At 39.0% G+C, this 15629-nt stretch overlaps 1 protein-coding gene across 1 annotated transcript in view; it reads left to right on the forward strand.

Moving 5' to 3' along the window:
- Positions 1-9064: 9064 nt before the first annotated feature.
- The window catches only part of LOC139573969 (2-oxoisovalerate dehydrogenase subunit beta, mitochondrial-like), an 84561-nt gene continuing 77996 nt past the window's right edge, over positions 9065-15629 (forward strand). Inside the window, exon 1 of the mRNA XM_071397994.1 lies at positions 9065-9299. Coding sequence (XP_071254095.1) covers positions 9104-9299 — 196 coding nt within the window. The 5' untranslated portion in view covers positions 9065-9103. The remainder of the gene's footprint in view (positions 9300-15629) is intronic.

The following is a 15629-nucleotide window of genomic DNA, read 5'->3' on the forward strand; positions in this document are numbered from 1 at the left end:
CTCCAGCATGACCGGTTTGGCGGTGGGTCAGTCATGGTGTGGCGTGGCATTTCTTTGGGGGGCCGCACAGCCCTCCATGTGCTCGCCAGAGGTAGCCTGACTGCCATTAGGTACCGAGATGAGATCCTCAGACCCCTTGTGAGACCATATGCTGGTGCGGTTGGCCCTGGGTTCCTCCTAATGCAAGACAATGCTAGACCTCATGTGGCTGGAGTGTGTCAGCAGTTCCTGCAAGAGGAAGGCATTGATGCTATGGACTGGCCCGCCCGTTCCCCAGACCTGAATCCAATTGAGCACATCTGGGACATCATGTCTTGCTCCATCCACCAACGCCACGTTGCACCATAGACTGTCCAGGAGTTGGCGGATGCTTTAGTCCAGGTCTGGGAGGAGATCCCTCAGGAGACCATCCGCCACCTCATCAGGAGCATGCCCAGGCGTTGTAGGGAGGTCATACAGGCACGTGGAGGCCACACACACTACTGAGCCTCATTTTGACTTGTTTTAAGGACATTAAAACAAAAGTTGGATCAGCCTGTAGTGTGGTTTTCCACTTTAATTTTGAGTGTGACTCCAAATCCAGACCTCCATGGGTTGATAAATTTGATTTCCATTGATAATTTTTGTGTGATTTTGTTGTCAGCACATTCAACTATGTAAAGAAAAAAGTATTTAATAAGAATATTTCATTCATTCAGATCTAGGATGTGTTATTTTAGTGTTCCCTTTATTTTTTTGAGCAGTGTATATGTGTATATACAGTTGAAGTCGGAAGTTTACATACACCTTAGCCAAATACATTTAAACTCAGTTTTTCACAATTCCTGACATTTATTCCTAGTAAAAATTCCCGGACTTAGGTCAGTTAGAATCACTACTTTATTTTAAGATTGTGAAATGTCAGAATAATAGTAGGAAGAATGATTTATTTCAGCTTTCATTTCTTTCATCACATTCCCAGTGGGTCAGAAGTTTACATACACTCAATTAGTATTTGGTAGCACTGCCTTTAAATTGTTTAACTTGGGTCAAACGTTTCGGGTAGCCTTCCACAAGCTTCCCACAATAAGTTGGGTGAATTTTGGCCCATTCCTCCTGACAGAGCTGGTGTAACTGAGTCAGGTTTGTAGGCCTCCTTGATTGCACACGCTTTTTCAGTTCTGCCCAAACATTTTCTATGGGATTGAGGTCAGGGATTTGTGATGGCCACTCCAATACCTTGACTTTGTTGTCCTTAAGCCATTTTGCTACAACTTTGGAAGTATGATTGTCGTCATTGTCCATTTGGAAGAAGCATTTGTGACCAAGCTTTAACTTCCTGACTGATGTCTTGATGTTGCTTCAATATATCCACATGATTTTCCTTGCCATCTATTTTGTGAAGTGCACCAGTCCCTTCTGCAGCAAAGCACCCCCACAACATGATGCTGCCACCCCTGTGCTTTACGGTTGGGATGGTGTTCTTTGACTTGCAAGCCTCCCCCTTTTTCCTCCAAACATAACAATGGTCATTATGGCCAAACAGTTCTATTTTTGTTTCATCAGACCAGAGGACGTTTCTCCAAAAAGTACGATCTTTGTCCCCATGTGCAATTGCAAACCGTAGTCTGGCTTTTTTATGGGGGTTTTGGAGCAGTGGCTTCTTCCTTGCTGAGTGGCCTTTCAGGTTATGTTGATATAGGACTCGTTTCTCACATTGGATATAGATACTTTTGTACCCGTTTCCTCCATCTTCACAAGGTCCTTTGCTGTTGTTCTGGGATTGATTTGCACTTTTTGCACCAAAGTACGTTCATCGTTAGGAGACAGAACGTGTCTCCTTGCTGAGCGGTATGACGGCTGCATGGTCCCATGGTGTTTATACTTGCATACTATTGTTTGTACAGATGAATGTGGTACCTTCAGGCGTTTGGAAATTGCTCCCAAGGATGAACAAGACTTGTGGAGGTCTACAATTTTTGGTTGGCTGATTTCTTTTGATTTTCCCATGATGTCAAGCAAAAAAGCACTGAGTTTGAAGGTAGGCCTTGAAATACATCCACAGGTACACCTCCAATTGACTCAAATGATGTCAATTAGCCTATCAGAAGCTTCTAAAGCCATTACATCATTTTCTGGAATTTTTCAAGCTTTTTAAAGGCAGAGTCAACTTAGTGTATATGAACTTCTGACCCACTGGAATTGTGATACAGTGAATTCTAAGTGAAATAATCTGTCTGTAAACAATTGTTGGAAAAATTACTTGTGTCATGCACAATGCAGATGTCCTAACCGACTTGCCAAAACTGGTTTGTTAACAAAAAAATTGTGGAGTGGTTGAAAAATGTGTTTTAATGACTCCAACCTAAGTGTATGTAAACTTCTGACTTCAACTGTATGTATGTGTGTATATAAAAACATGTAAATACTTGCACTGGTAGGATACAAATAACTGGAAGTCTTGAATGAATTATAAGTGAAGCTGCTGAATGGATGAAAGGAGGCATTTTCTGCTCTGACAATATAAAATGGGATGATTTCAGTCTATGGTAATAATGCTGTCTCAAATTCGTATCAAAACCAACCAAAGGATTTCAGCACCACATCAGCGAGAGCAATGAAAATGGAACAATACTGCATGCACCATTTTCTAATACCTCAGCAGACATATTCCTTTCTTTTTTTCCACCTTTTTGCACCCAGGAATGTTTTCCACTAGATAGCACAGCCACAAAGTCAAAATGGGCTTTTGTAAAAATTCATGAAAACAAAAATGAGCTTTTTGGTCTTTAAGGTTAGCAGTGTGTTTAAACGGATCATTAGTAGTCTTTTTACCTAAGCACAGTACTTGACTTGGGCAGGAGCTCACTGGAACTGAGTAAAGGCACCTCAGATTATATTCTGCTAGAGTTCCTGCACCTCCTATAGAATATTATCTCAAAAGTATTGAGTTCCTGCACCTAAATATAAATGAGTACCGGCACCTATTACTGGCCTAAACATGCATTTATAGTCAGGTAAAATTCATAGCAAGCAGTGGGGAGTGGGTGGGAAAACGAAAGGGATATATGGTATATATTGACAATAATACATTTTATTTGGCAGATTCCTTTCAGGACACTCAAGGACATCTTACATAAAATCTGGTACTGTAAATTAAAACTATTTCATTTAGGTCTATGTAATGCATTTTAATTTTGCGTTATTATTTACAGGGAAAATACAATAACACAATTTTAAAAGCGATCAGCTTATTTTTTGAATAATGGCCACGTTCTGACACATGTCACTTCGCACTTATACCATGTGCAGTGAACAGTAGCTATTGCTGTGTAGGCTACACATCGTTTGCTAGCTAGACTCACAAGGCTAGCAAAAACAAGTGGCCAATTTTTTCAAGAGGCAGTGTATAGAAGATGATGTTGGAGCATGTGTCAAGTCATTTGATATCAGTGATTTTTCCATGAAGGGCCTCCAGTCCCCCTCTATATCAATCACTGATTGCATTGATCTAATCGAGGGCCTTATTGACCGTTTCAGTACATTCAGAGGCAATGATCAGCACTACAATGCTGTTTTTATTCAGCACTTTTAGAAATCATGAAACACTCTTCTCCACTTCGACTCGCACTCCCTCCCTCGGCTGAGAAATTACCATCAGTCAAGTGAAATAAAATAAGTTATTTCAGTTTATGCTCTGATTTGCCTCACAGGTAATAGGCTACAACAACTGGCTCTGACATGCACTGTCAACTGTGGGACCGTATATAGACAGGTGTGTGCCTTTCCAAATCATTCCAATCAATTGAATTTACTACAGGTGGACTCCAATCAAGTTGTAGAAACGTACCAAGGATGATCAATGGAAACATGATCAATACATTTGCAAAAATGTCTAAACAGTTTTTTCTTTGTCAATATTTGGGTATTGTGTGTAGATTTATAAGGAAAATGTTTTAATTAATCCATAGCAAAATGTAGATAAAGTCAAGTGATCTGAATACTTTCCGAATGCAATGTTCATATATGCTATCGGAGGAACAATAATTTGATTGTGGTTATGAAGGTCTTAGGTAACATTAGAATATGAAATTAAATGTATGTCAAAGAACACAATGGTATTTTCATTCGTTTATGTAACTGAAGGCTATAGGTATAAAATAAAAAAATAAAAAATACCACTATTTAAGTGTGAAAATCCATTATAAAAAACACCACTACAAAGACCATTCATTATTAATTTGTTAAGGGCAGGTCTTAAGGAATGAATTTATGAATTTAAGAAAATTAATTTCAATAGAACGGAATTGCATATTTGTAGTTTATTTAGAGTGTTGCAATTGCACACAGGGAACACATGTAATCGCAGCAATTCTGCCCCCCAAAAAGTAATATTTAAAACTAGACCTCAAGGGGTCTTTTTTTTGTTTTGGGACCAAATCTTTATTCATTTTTTCATTATCTTATTAAGGGAAGGGGGGGGGGGGGGGGGGGGGATACACAATACACAAATTATTATAATTTAAAAAATTGCTTGCACAATAGCCAAAAATTATCCACACATTTAGTATGTAAAGAGAGGGGGAAAAAGTGAGCCTCCACCCCAACCTGCTACCCCATTACCCCAACCGCACCCATCCAGCATGTCTCCTTTCAATAACCCCCCCACCAGCAACTAGGGTGGCTTGTCAGTCCCACCTCCCCTCCCCAGAAAAGCCCTCTCCATCCCACCCCTTCCTGGAGGGCTTAAAGCAAATAAATGTAAAAATATGAAAATGCCAAGAGTGTGCCAAGCTGTCATCAAGGCAAATGGTGGCTACTTAGAAGAATCTCAAATATATTTTGATTTGTTTAACACTTTTTTGGTTACTACATGATTCCATATGTGTTATTTCATAGTTTTGATGTCTTCACTATTATTCTACAATGTAGAAATTGTAAAAAGAAAGAAGAACCCTTGAATAATTAGATGTGTACAAACTTTTGACTGGTACTGTATATATACAGTATATATATATATATACATATATACACACACACACTATCGTTCAAAAGTTTGGGGTCACTTAGAAATGTCCTTGTTTTTGAGGGAAAAGCTATTTTTTTGTCCATTAAAATAACATCAAACTGATCAGAAATACAGTGTAGACATTGTTAATGTTGTAAATAACTATTGTACCTGGAAACGGCAGATTTTTTATTAGCTACATAGGTGTACAGAGGCTCACTATCAGCAACCATCACTCCTGTTTTCCAATGGCACATTGTGTTAGCTAATCCAAGTTTATCATTTTAAAAGGCTAATTGATCATTAGAAAACCCTTTTGCAATTATGTTAGCACTGCTGACAACTGTTGTTCTGATTAAACAACCAATAAAACGGGCCTTTTAAGACTAGTTGAGTATCTGGAACATCAGAATTTCTGGGTTCGATTACAGACTCAAAATGGCCAGAAACAAATAACTTTCTTCTAAAACGCATCAGGCTATTCTTGTTCTGAGAAATGAAGGCTATTCCATGTGAGAAATTGCCAAGAAACTGAAGATCTCGTACAACAATGTGTACTACTCCCTTCACAGAACAGAGCAAACTGTCTCTAACCAGAATAGAAAGAGGAGTGGGAGGCCACGGTGCACAACTGAGCAAGAGGACAAGTACATTAGAGTGTCTAGTTTGAGAAACAGACACCTCACATGTCCTCAACTGGCAGCTTCATTAAATAGTACCCACAAAACACCAGTCTCAACGTCAACAGTGAAGAGGCCAGTCTTTTTATTGGCCAGTCTGAGATATGCTGAAAGGGATTTTCAATGTCAGATTTTTTTATTTCTATCCATCAACCAATAGGTTCCCTTCTTTGCGAGGCATTGGAAAACCTCCCTAATCTTTGGGGTTAAATCTGTGTTTGAAATTCACTGCTCGACTGATTGGCCTTACAGATAATTGTACGTGTGGAGTGCAGAGACTATTTTGCACACAGAGTGAGTCCATGAAACGTGACTTGTTACGCACGTTTTTACTCCTGAACTTATTTAGGCTTGCCATAACAAAGGACAAAACATTAAGCATCTCCAATCCAAAATTAAATCTAGAATCGGCTTCCTATATCGCAACAAAGCATCCGTCACTCATGCTGCCAAACATACCCTCGTAAAACTGACCATCCTACCGATCCTCGACTTCGGCGATGTCATCTATAAAATAGCCTCCAACACTCTACTCAACAAATTGGATGCAGTCTATCACAGTGCCATCCGTTTTGTCACCAAAGCCCCATACACTACCCACCACTACGACCTGTATGCTCTCGTTGGTTGGCACTCGCTTCATACTCGTCGCCAAACCCACTGGCTACAGGTTATCTACAAGTCTCTGCTAGGTAAAGCCCCGCCTTATCTCAGCTCACTGGTCACCATAGCAGCACCCACTCGTAGCACGCGCTCCAGCAGGTATATCTCACTGGTCACTCCCAAAGCCAATTCCTCCTTTGGTCGTCTTTCCTTCCAGTTCTCTGCTGCCAATGACTGGAACGGACTGCAAAGATCTCTGATGCTGGAAACACTTATCTCCCTCACTAGCTTTAAGCACCAGCTGTCAGAGCAGCTCACAGATTACTGCACCTGTACATAGCCCATCTATAATTTAGCCCAAACAGCTATCTCTTCCCCTACTGTATTTATTTATTTTGCTCCTTTGCACCCCATTATTTCTATTTCTACTTTGCACATTCTTCCACTGCAAATCTACCATTCCAGTGTTTTACTTGCTATATTGTATTTACCTCGCCACCATGGCCTTCTTTTTTGCCTTTACCTCCCTTATCTCACCTCTTTTGCTCACATTGTATATAGACTTATTTTTCTACTGTATTATTGACTGTATGTTTTGTTTATTCCATGTGTACCTCTGTGTTGTTGTATGTGTCGAATTGCTATGCTTTATCTTGGCCAGGTCGCAGTTGCAAATGAGAACTTGTTCTCAACTAGCCTACCTGGTTAAAAAAAGGTGAAATAAAAAAAATAAAACATGTTATGAACCGGTTTTGGTCAGTCACATGAATGAAACAAAACGGTATTGATTAATTAATTATGCTAAATCATGCAAATATAACTTGTCTGTGTATAGCCGAATATAAGACAACTGCTGGGATTGACATGTGTACTATGGTTCATTAAGTTGGTTGGAACCTCTCCAGTGTGCTGACGAATAAAGGATGATTCATTTAAGATTGACTTCGAGTGTCCCTGTGTAAGAATTTCCATGACATATGTTTTACTGTGCTAAATATGAAAATAAACGCTTCCAAATTAAACGAACCCCCTCCACCTCTCTGTCATGCTTTAAACTATTTATTTCTACATGGGTGCACAAACTCTCCCTGTCCATGGAGTGGATGAACATGCACAGGTAGCCTACATTGTTATTTATTTGACAATCAGATGAAAACATCATGACTGGTTGTGTTCATGCCAAATTAAAAGCTAAATCATTTTTAAAGTTAAATTAAGTATTTATTATTAGGCCCTGCCTATAGTTTATTATGTGTAGGTCTATGTGAGTAGTATGTTAAATGCAAGAGTCATGGATTTACATAGGACTACAAGATTATTTGGTCTAAAATTCAAAATCACATTAGATAGGTTGTGGTTTGTGATCGATTACAGTAGGTAGGCTTGTGTGATAATTTAATTATGGTTTGATGGTGGCTGTGGTAACAACATAGTTTCGTCATCCCACAATAAAAAAGTAATTGTTTAGCACAACCAGAGATTGTCGAATTTGGTCAACAACAAAAAAATGTTTTATTTGCTGCGTGAAGTTTATTTGATCAAATATAAGTTTCGTAATGCTGAAGTTGTTACGAGTGTACTGATATAAGTAGGACATGTGCCAGCCCGGGACCTTTGAAAGAAAAAACAATATAAGCGAGTTGTCTCGAGATGGTTATGCATATTCATTAAATGAGGCAAGTAGGGAGCATCTCTCTCCATTGAATATAGGTGTTTGACGTCAACAACCCTCGTGCTTATTACATCACTTTACATCGAATATTCAAAAACAGATTTACAGTAATGAGATGTATCTGAGATGAGATGTATTGCTGTTAGTACCACCATTTATTTATATATAAATATATATATATTTTGTGTATATATATACATATATATTTTATTTAAATTTTTCGATATGTATACTTTGACAATGTAAGTAATAATAACTTGCCATGTCAATAAAGTCAATTGAATTGAATTGAATTGAATTGTATCCACCAATCCAAAGAAAGGATGGGCGGGAGCTAGACAGCTTGTGGACAACGATTCCCAGTGCCAGGGCGGAGAGACTGTCTTGACAGTATATCCATAATCTTTGGCACAACTTCATGACCTTAGTCAAAGGCTGTGTTCGAGAGCGTCAAAACCATGATGTATCATTGTTAAATTGTGACTGACTTACTGATCTACAAAGACTATTGAGTTGTTATTTAGGATGCACGGTGATTTGTAGATCAGTCAGTCTCGACTCGCTTTTAAAGTGGGCTGCAATGTCGAACGTAACAAAAGTCAAGGAGGGAGCTCGATTAATTTTGCCCTGGCGCCTGTGCAGGCGTGTTTTGCACCGGCTGAAAGTTGATTACTGCCTCCGTGTTTGAGTCGGGTGCCCGCTCTGTCCGACGGCGAAGTTGGCTCAAAATAAAAGTGATGTAAAAAGCACGTGTAGTAATGAGTAGGATTCTGTGTTTTCCCATGCAAAAGTGATTGCTTTTGATAAAAATGCTTTATCTGCCTTCCAATAAAACAAACATAAAACATGTATTTTATGGAAAATATATGTTGTATGTTTCTGGACGATACCATGCTCCCTTGTTGACAACATCAACCGACCGGTGCAGATTACTGTTTGATATGAAAGGCGCTCCTCCCTACCAGGTTTCGCCAGACGACGTGACCGACACTTCAACGCGGGCCAGGGTAAATACATCTCTCAAGTATTTCAGGGTCGATTGGACAAGAGGCTGAACCCACTGTTCCACCACCCACTGTTTCAACCAACCACAGCCCCTTTCGACTAAAAAGGGACGCTGTCATTATTCTCTTCTTCCTGTTCAGTCCACTCACAACAGCAATGGCGGCTGCTGCACGGTTTCTTCTCAAAGGTGCAGTTTCGAAAGCCTCCATCGCGAATGTAAATGTCGGTGCTCAGAGCTCGTTTGGGTTGACTCTGCTGAGGTTATCCCCGAATTGCTCATCCAAAACAAAAACACAAAGAAGGAATGCTGCGCACTTCACCTACCACCCTGACCCTGTCCCCACAGAGTATGGTAAGTGAAATGCCCTTGCATTCTCAAATAATTTATCATTACATTTACATTTAAGTCATTTAGCAGACGCTCTTATCCAGAGCGACTTACATAAGAAAATCTTTGCTGAAAAGGTAAAGATCATTTGAAAATATATTCAATTTGTGGTCTGCACAGTTTTTTCTTTATGAGTTAGCTAGCTATCTAACTAACATGATAACATTAGCTAGCTGGTTAACGTTATTCCAGCTGCATTCCAGCTTTTCTTTTTCTGTTGGCAAATTGTCTGTGTTGCATGCCCAGACTTTTGTTTGGCAGATGCAGATGGCCGTCACGTGGCTCTTTCTAGGGTACCAGTGAGCATTTCTGGTAGTGGACAGCTGTTTGGAGCTGCTACAAAGTAATTCATAATAATTTTCTTTTTTTCGTCATATGAATACATTAAGATATGAAGGGGGAACATGGATATATTCAATATAGGTGTTGATTCAACTCATGAATTAACTATGTTTAAACCCTTTCTCGTGCTTGGAGTCTTCAGATTTGACTAAAATCGAGTGACATTAAACACAACCTTTCTTTCCTACATGTATGATACATCTACCTACATGCACATATTACCTCGACTAACCGGTGCCCCACACATTGACTCTGTACCGGTACCCCCTGTATATAGCCTCACTATTTTTACTGCTGCTCTTTAATTATTTGTTACTTTTGTTTCTTATTTTTTACTTATATTTTTCTTAACTGCATTGTTGGTTAAGGGCTTGTAAGTAAGCATTTCACTATAAGGTCTACTACACCTGTTGTATTCGGTGCATGTGACATAAAATGTGATTTGATACTGTTTGTTGTTATCATATACTAAGCATTTAACAATTGAATTATACATTGACATTGATCCTGTGAAATTCCTGGATATTGCTGTGACTCACTTTTTTGTGTGTGGAGACATCAAGTGTACTGTAACATTTCGTATCTCCCAATGTTACGGTGTGAAGTTTTCATAGGCTCACATAAAATGAATGTATGTGATTGCAAAAAGTCTATGCATCAAACATCAAGATGTACTTTAATATGATTAATAAAACACAAATCGATACTGTCATTAACAGGGGTTTTTCAAGAATTACTCAAAATAGTTTTCGTTAAGTGGGGACATTATCGCACATCATCAGCTGATTCAGGAAAGGATTTTCTGAATGACAGTCAAGTGATAAAGACCTTGTGTGATACTGCACACAATTTAACAACAGCCAAAGTGCGGGGATTAATGTTTATCTCAAGGATTGACAGAACATTTTGGTGTCTGTTGGGGCGGTCAAGATAATTAGCCTACTTCGTGGACAACATTACATCTAGATTCCTGAGGTAAGATTATGGTTTGTGTACGTTTTGATCGTTTGTTTTCCGAGTTAAAACGGCCTGTTATTAGTTTGAGAATATAAAACAACTTGATATTTAGATGGTTAAATGTGGAAGGCCTTGTCAAGTGCACAGCCAACACTTCCCGTCCTTTCAATGTAGGTCACCCTTAAATAAAAGCATTTTTTTTTTTTTACTAGGCAAGTCAGTTAAGAACAAATTCTTATTTACAATGACGGCCTAACAAAAGTCAAAAGGTCTCCTGCGCGGATGGGGGCTGGGATTATAATATAGGAAAAAACACACATGACAAGAAGCAGCCACAACCGTCAGTAAGACTGTCCATGAGTGATTCTTTGAATGAAAACGGTCCAGTGAGTTTTTTTTTTTTTTTTCCCAGCTCGTTCCATTTGCTAGCTGCAGTGAACTGAAAAGAGCCAAAGTGCGGGAATTAATGTTGATCTCGAGGAGGGATGTGTGTGCTTTGGGGACCTTTTAGCAGAATGTGACTGGCAGAACGGGTGTTGTATGTGGAGGACTGGTGCTGCTGTAGGTATATCAGATAAGGGTGGGGAGTGAGGCATAAGAGGGTTTTATAAATAAGCAGCAACCAGTGAGTCCTGCGACAGGTATACAGAGATGAGGAGTAGAGAGGGCAGTGATGTGTCCGATAAGGAGCATTGGTGGAAAATCCGATGGCTGAATGGTAAAGAACATCTAGCCGCTTTAGAGCACCCTTACCTGGCGCTCTATAAATTACGTCTCCGTAATCTAGCATGGGTAGGATGGTCATCTGAATCAGAGTTAGTTTGGCAGCTTTGGTGAAAGAGGAGCAATTTCGATAGAGGAAACCAAGTCTAGATTTAACCTTAGCCTGCGGTTTTGGATTATCTTGGCAAAGGAGAAATGCTCTCTAACAGGGATGTAAACACATTTCTGCACAAAATGTGAGAGAACTAAGCTTTTTGTGCATATATGCATTTATTTCAACTAACACTTTACATTTTGCGTTTAGATTTTTGCTCAGTGTAGTATCTTCCTGACTGGTGGTTCTTTTTTTTACATTTTAAAGAAACTAAATATGCTTCTCTACATTTCTGCTGAAGTCTGGGTAAAAGATTGAAAGGAATAGTTCCTGGATGTCACACGACTGTGTTAGCCCTCTTAGCTAAAGCCCATAGGGATGAGATGAGGAAGGTAATGTAAAGGATGACACACTGCTTGAGTACCGCTTCCCCCTAATTCAGCTTATATCGAAAGTTGAGCTCAGGACCTCTGCCTCAGACATGTGTCTGCCCTTACAATAAAATATACAAAACATTTGAAGTGTGGCGTCCCATCAGGCTATTAATTTTACTGCAATCAAGGTCACACAGTGTTTATTGGTAGTCTTAAACAAATCTACTTTGAAACAAAAGTATAGACCTTACACACATGGTAATGTTCTTTAAAAAAGACACCTGTACCATGTCAGATATAGAGTTGAAATGTATTCAATTTTGAGTTTGTATCCCAATATTACACTTTTATACATCACAGAAGACAGAATTATAATGAAACTGTTTGACATAGAGACATAGAAAAATTTAATTATGAAAAATATTAACATTCCACCCAAGAGGGCACTAGGTTATTTTACTGCAGGAAACAGTAAGGATTCTTCAGTAAAGTCTTTGTTGCCATTCAACGAGGGATGACTCGTTTCCAGCCAAACTGAAGTATGCTGACACCTTTAGTTTCATGTCTCTGGCAAGGGTACATATTATAAGGGTAACATGACTGACTGGGTTAAGACTTTGTTAGCCTGCGGAGCTAAGGCATAGGCATTGGTTCTGTGACTTGCGACACTTTCGTGATGAGTAACTTGTTAGAGACCTGAAAAGTTGCATTGTGTGGTGTACAGAAGACCTGAATTAGAACCCCATCAGTCAAACTAATACGCCTTCAGGTCAAAGGCAATAATGTTGCTCATCACATGCATGGATCACTAATCCACCTCTGTTGCAGTCTCATTGGAGTACACAGAACCTTCTGCTTCTGTTTGCCAAAGGAAGTGTTGTTGTGCAGTAGGCTTGAGTTTGAACCCAGTCAGTCATGTACAAAATTGTTGGCACCCTTAATCAAGATGAGCAAAAAAATAGTCTAAAAAAAATAATACAAATCCTGCGTTTTATTGTATTCAACAACAAAAACATTTTTATTTTATACTGAAACAATTGCTCAGAGATTTTGTTTAACAAGTGACCATTTTTTTTCTAAAGATATGGGTCAAAATTATTTAAATATTATTATTTATTTTATTTTATTTTATTTGTATTTTTGTATATACCTTTCAATACCTCACCTTGTGAGGATGATGGCATTGGGACTTTTTCTAAAATGTTTAATGAGACTGGAGAACTCCATACATAATATTTCCAGATCCTTGATATTCTGACATGGCCATTGCAAAATGTAGATTTTTGTGGTCAATTAACAATTTTTTTGGGTAACTTGGGGTTATTGACTTGCTGGAAGATCCACCTCCGGCCAAGTTTCAGCCTCCTTGCAGAGGCAACCATTTTTTTTGGCAAAAATATTAGGGTACTGGTTAAAGTTCATGATGCCGTTGACCTTAACAAGGGCCCCAGTATCAGTGGAAACAAAATAGCCCCATAAAATCAGATCAACCACCATACTTTACAGTAGGTATAGGGTTATTTTCTGCTTATGGATCCTTATTTTGACCCCAAACCCACCACTGGTTTGCGTGGCCAAAAAGCTATATTTTCATATCATCCAACAAATGTAAACGCCTAGAGTTTGATAAACGGCATTGGCACTTGGATTGGAACTGGTGTTATTGTCAGATGACGTGAGAAATTGTTTTGGGAGCCAAATAACATCTCTTGTCACAGTCCCTTATAACGTGTCCTGCCCATTCTGTGACCATAATGCAGAAGGCACAACCATGTTCCAGTGTGTCTTAGGTTTCAGGAATAGGGTCATAGTAGCTTATAGCCCAAGCGGTTCAAACGCTAGTCAAGTTCATAGGAAGAAAATCAATTCAACATTTTGATTTGATTTATTAGGATCCCCATTAGCCGACACCAATGGCAACAGCTAGTCTTACTGGGGTTCGACACATAACGAAAAATACTATACAATTTACATTTAAAACATTAACGTGTGTGTATCTATCTGTTACACATACATGTCAGTACATACACAACAAGTAGGTCACATGGGGGAGAGGCGTTGTGCCGTGAGGTGTGTCTTTATTATAATTTATTTTTAGACCAGGTTTGCTATTCACTTGTGCTGTATAAGATGGGAGTTCCATGCACTCATGGCTGTGTATAATACTGTACGTTTCCTTGAATTTGTTCTGGACCTGGGCACCGCGAAAATATCCTTGGTGGCATATCTGGTGGGGTAAGTGTGTGTAAGTTGACTACGCAAACAATTTGGAATTTCCAACACAATGTTTCTTAAAGAAACAAGAAGTCAGTCTTTCCTCAACTCTTAGCCAAGCGAGACTGGTAAGCATAGTATTAATATTAGCCCTCTGATTACAATGAAGCGCAAGACGTGCCAGCTGCAGCTTAACCATTTCTTTCTTTGCAGCACTTGGCCATATGACTGGACAATAATCAAGATAAAACTAGAGCCTGCAGGAATTGCATTGTGGGTGGAGTGTGGTGTCAAAAAAAAGCAGAGCATCTCTTTATTACGAACAGACCTCTCAGAATCTTTACAACCTTTGAATCTCTGTTTTGACCATGACAGTTTACAATCGAAGGTAACACCAAGTAATTTAGTCTCCTCAACTTGTTCAACAGCCTCACCATTCATTACCAGATTCAGCTGAGGTCTAGAACTTAGGGAATGATATAATGCTCTTAATTTTTGGAGATGTTCAGGACCAGTTTATTTCTGGCCACCCATTCCAAAACAGACTGCAACTCTTTGTTAAGGGTTTCAGTGGCTTCATTAGCTGGGGTTGCTGATGCGTATATGGTTGAATCAGCAGCATACGTGGACACACATGCTTTGTTTAATGCCAGTGGCAGGTCATTGCTAAAAATAGAAAGGGTAGAGGGCCTCGAGTGCTGCCCTACGGTACACCACACTTTACATGTTTGACATTAGAGAAGCTTCCATTTAAAAAAAAAAAAAGCTCTGAAAAGCCATAACACATACAGTACCATTTAAAAGTTTGGACACACCTATTCATTCAAGAGTTTTTCTTTATTTTTACTCTTTTCTACATTGTGGAATAATAGTCAAGACATCAAAACTATGAAATAACACATGGAATCATGTAGTAACTTAAAAGGTGTTAAACAAATCAAAATATATTTTATATTTGAGATTCTTCATAGTAGCCACCCTTTGCCTTGCCAGCTTTTCACACACTTGGCATTCTCTCAACCAGCTTCATGAGGTAGTCACCTGGAATGCATTTCAATTAACAGGTGTGCCTTGTTAATTTGTGGAATTTATTTTCTTAATGCAATTGAGCCAATTAGTTGTGTTGTGACAAGGTAGGGTTGGTATACAAAATATAGCCCTATTTGGTAAAAGACCAAGTCCACATTATGGCAAGAACAGCTCAAATAAGCAAATAGAAACAACAGTCCATTACTTTTAAGACATGAAGGTCAGTCAATCTGGAAAATGTCAAGAACTTTGAAAGTTTCTCCAAGTGCAATCGCAAAAACCATTAAGCCCTATGATGAAACTGGCTCTCATTAGGACCGCCACAGGAAAAAAAGACCCAGAGTTATCTCTGCTGTAGAGGATAAGTTCATTAGAGTTAACTGCACCTCAGAAATTGCAGCCTAAATAAATACTTTACAGCGTTCAAGTAACAGACACACCTCAACATCAATTGTTCAGAGGAGACTGTGTGAATCAGGCCTTCATGGTCGAATTGCTGCAAAGAAACCACTACTAAAGGACACCAATAAGATTAGACTTGCTTGGGACAGGAAACGAGCA

This window comes from Salvelinus alpinus, chromosome 4 (assembly GCF_045679555.1).
Source record: "Salvelinus alpinus chromosome 4, SLU_Salpinus.1, whole genome shotgun sequence".
Classification (NCBI taxonomy): domain Eukaryota; kingdom Metazoa; phylum Chordata; class Actinopteri; order Salmoniformes; family Salmonidae; genus Salvelinus; species Salvelinus alpinus.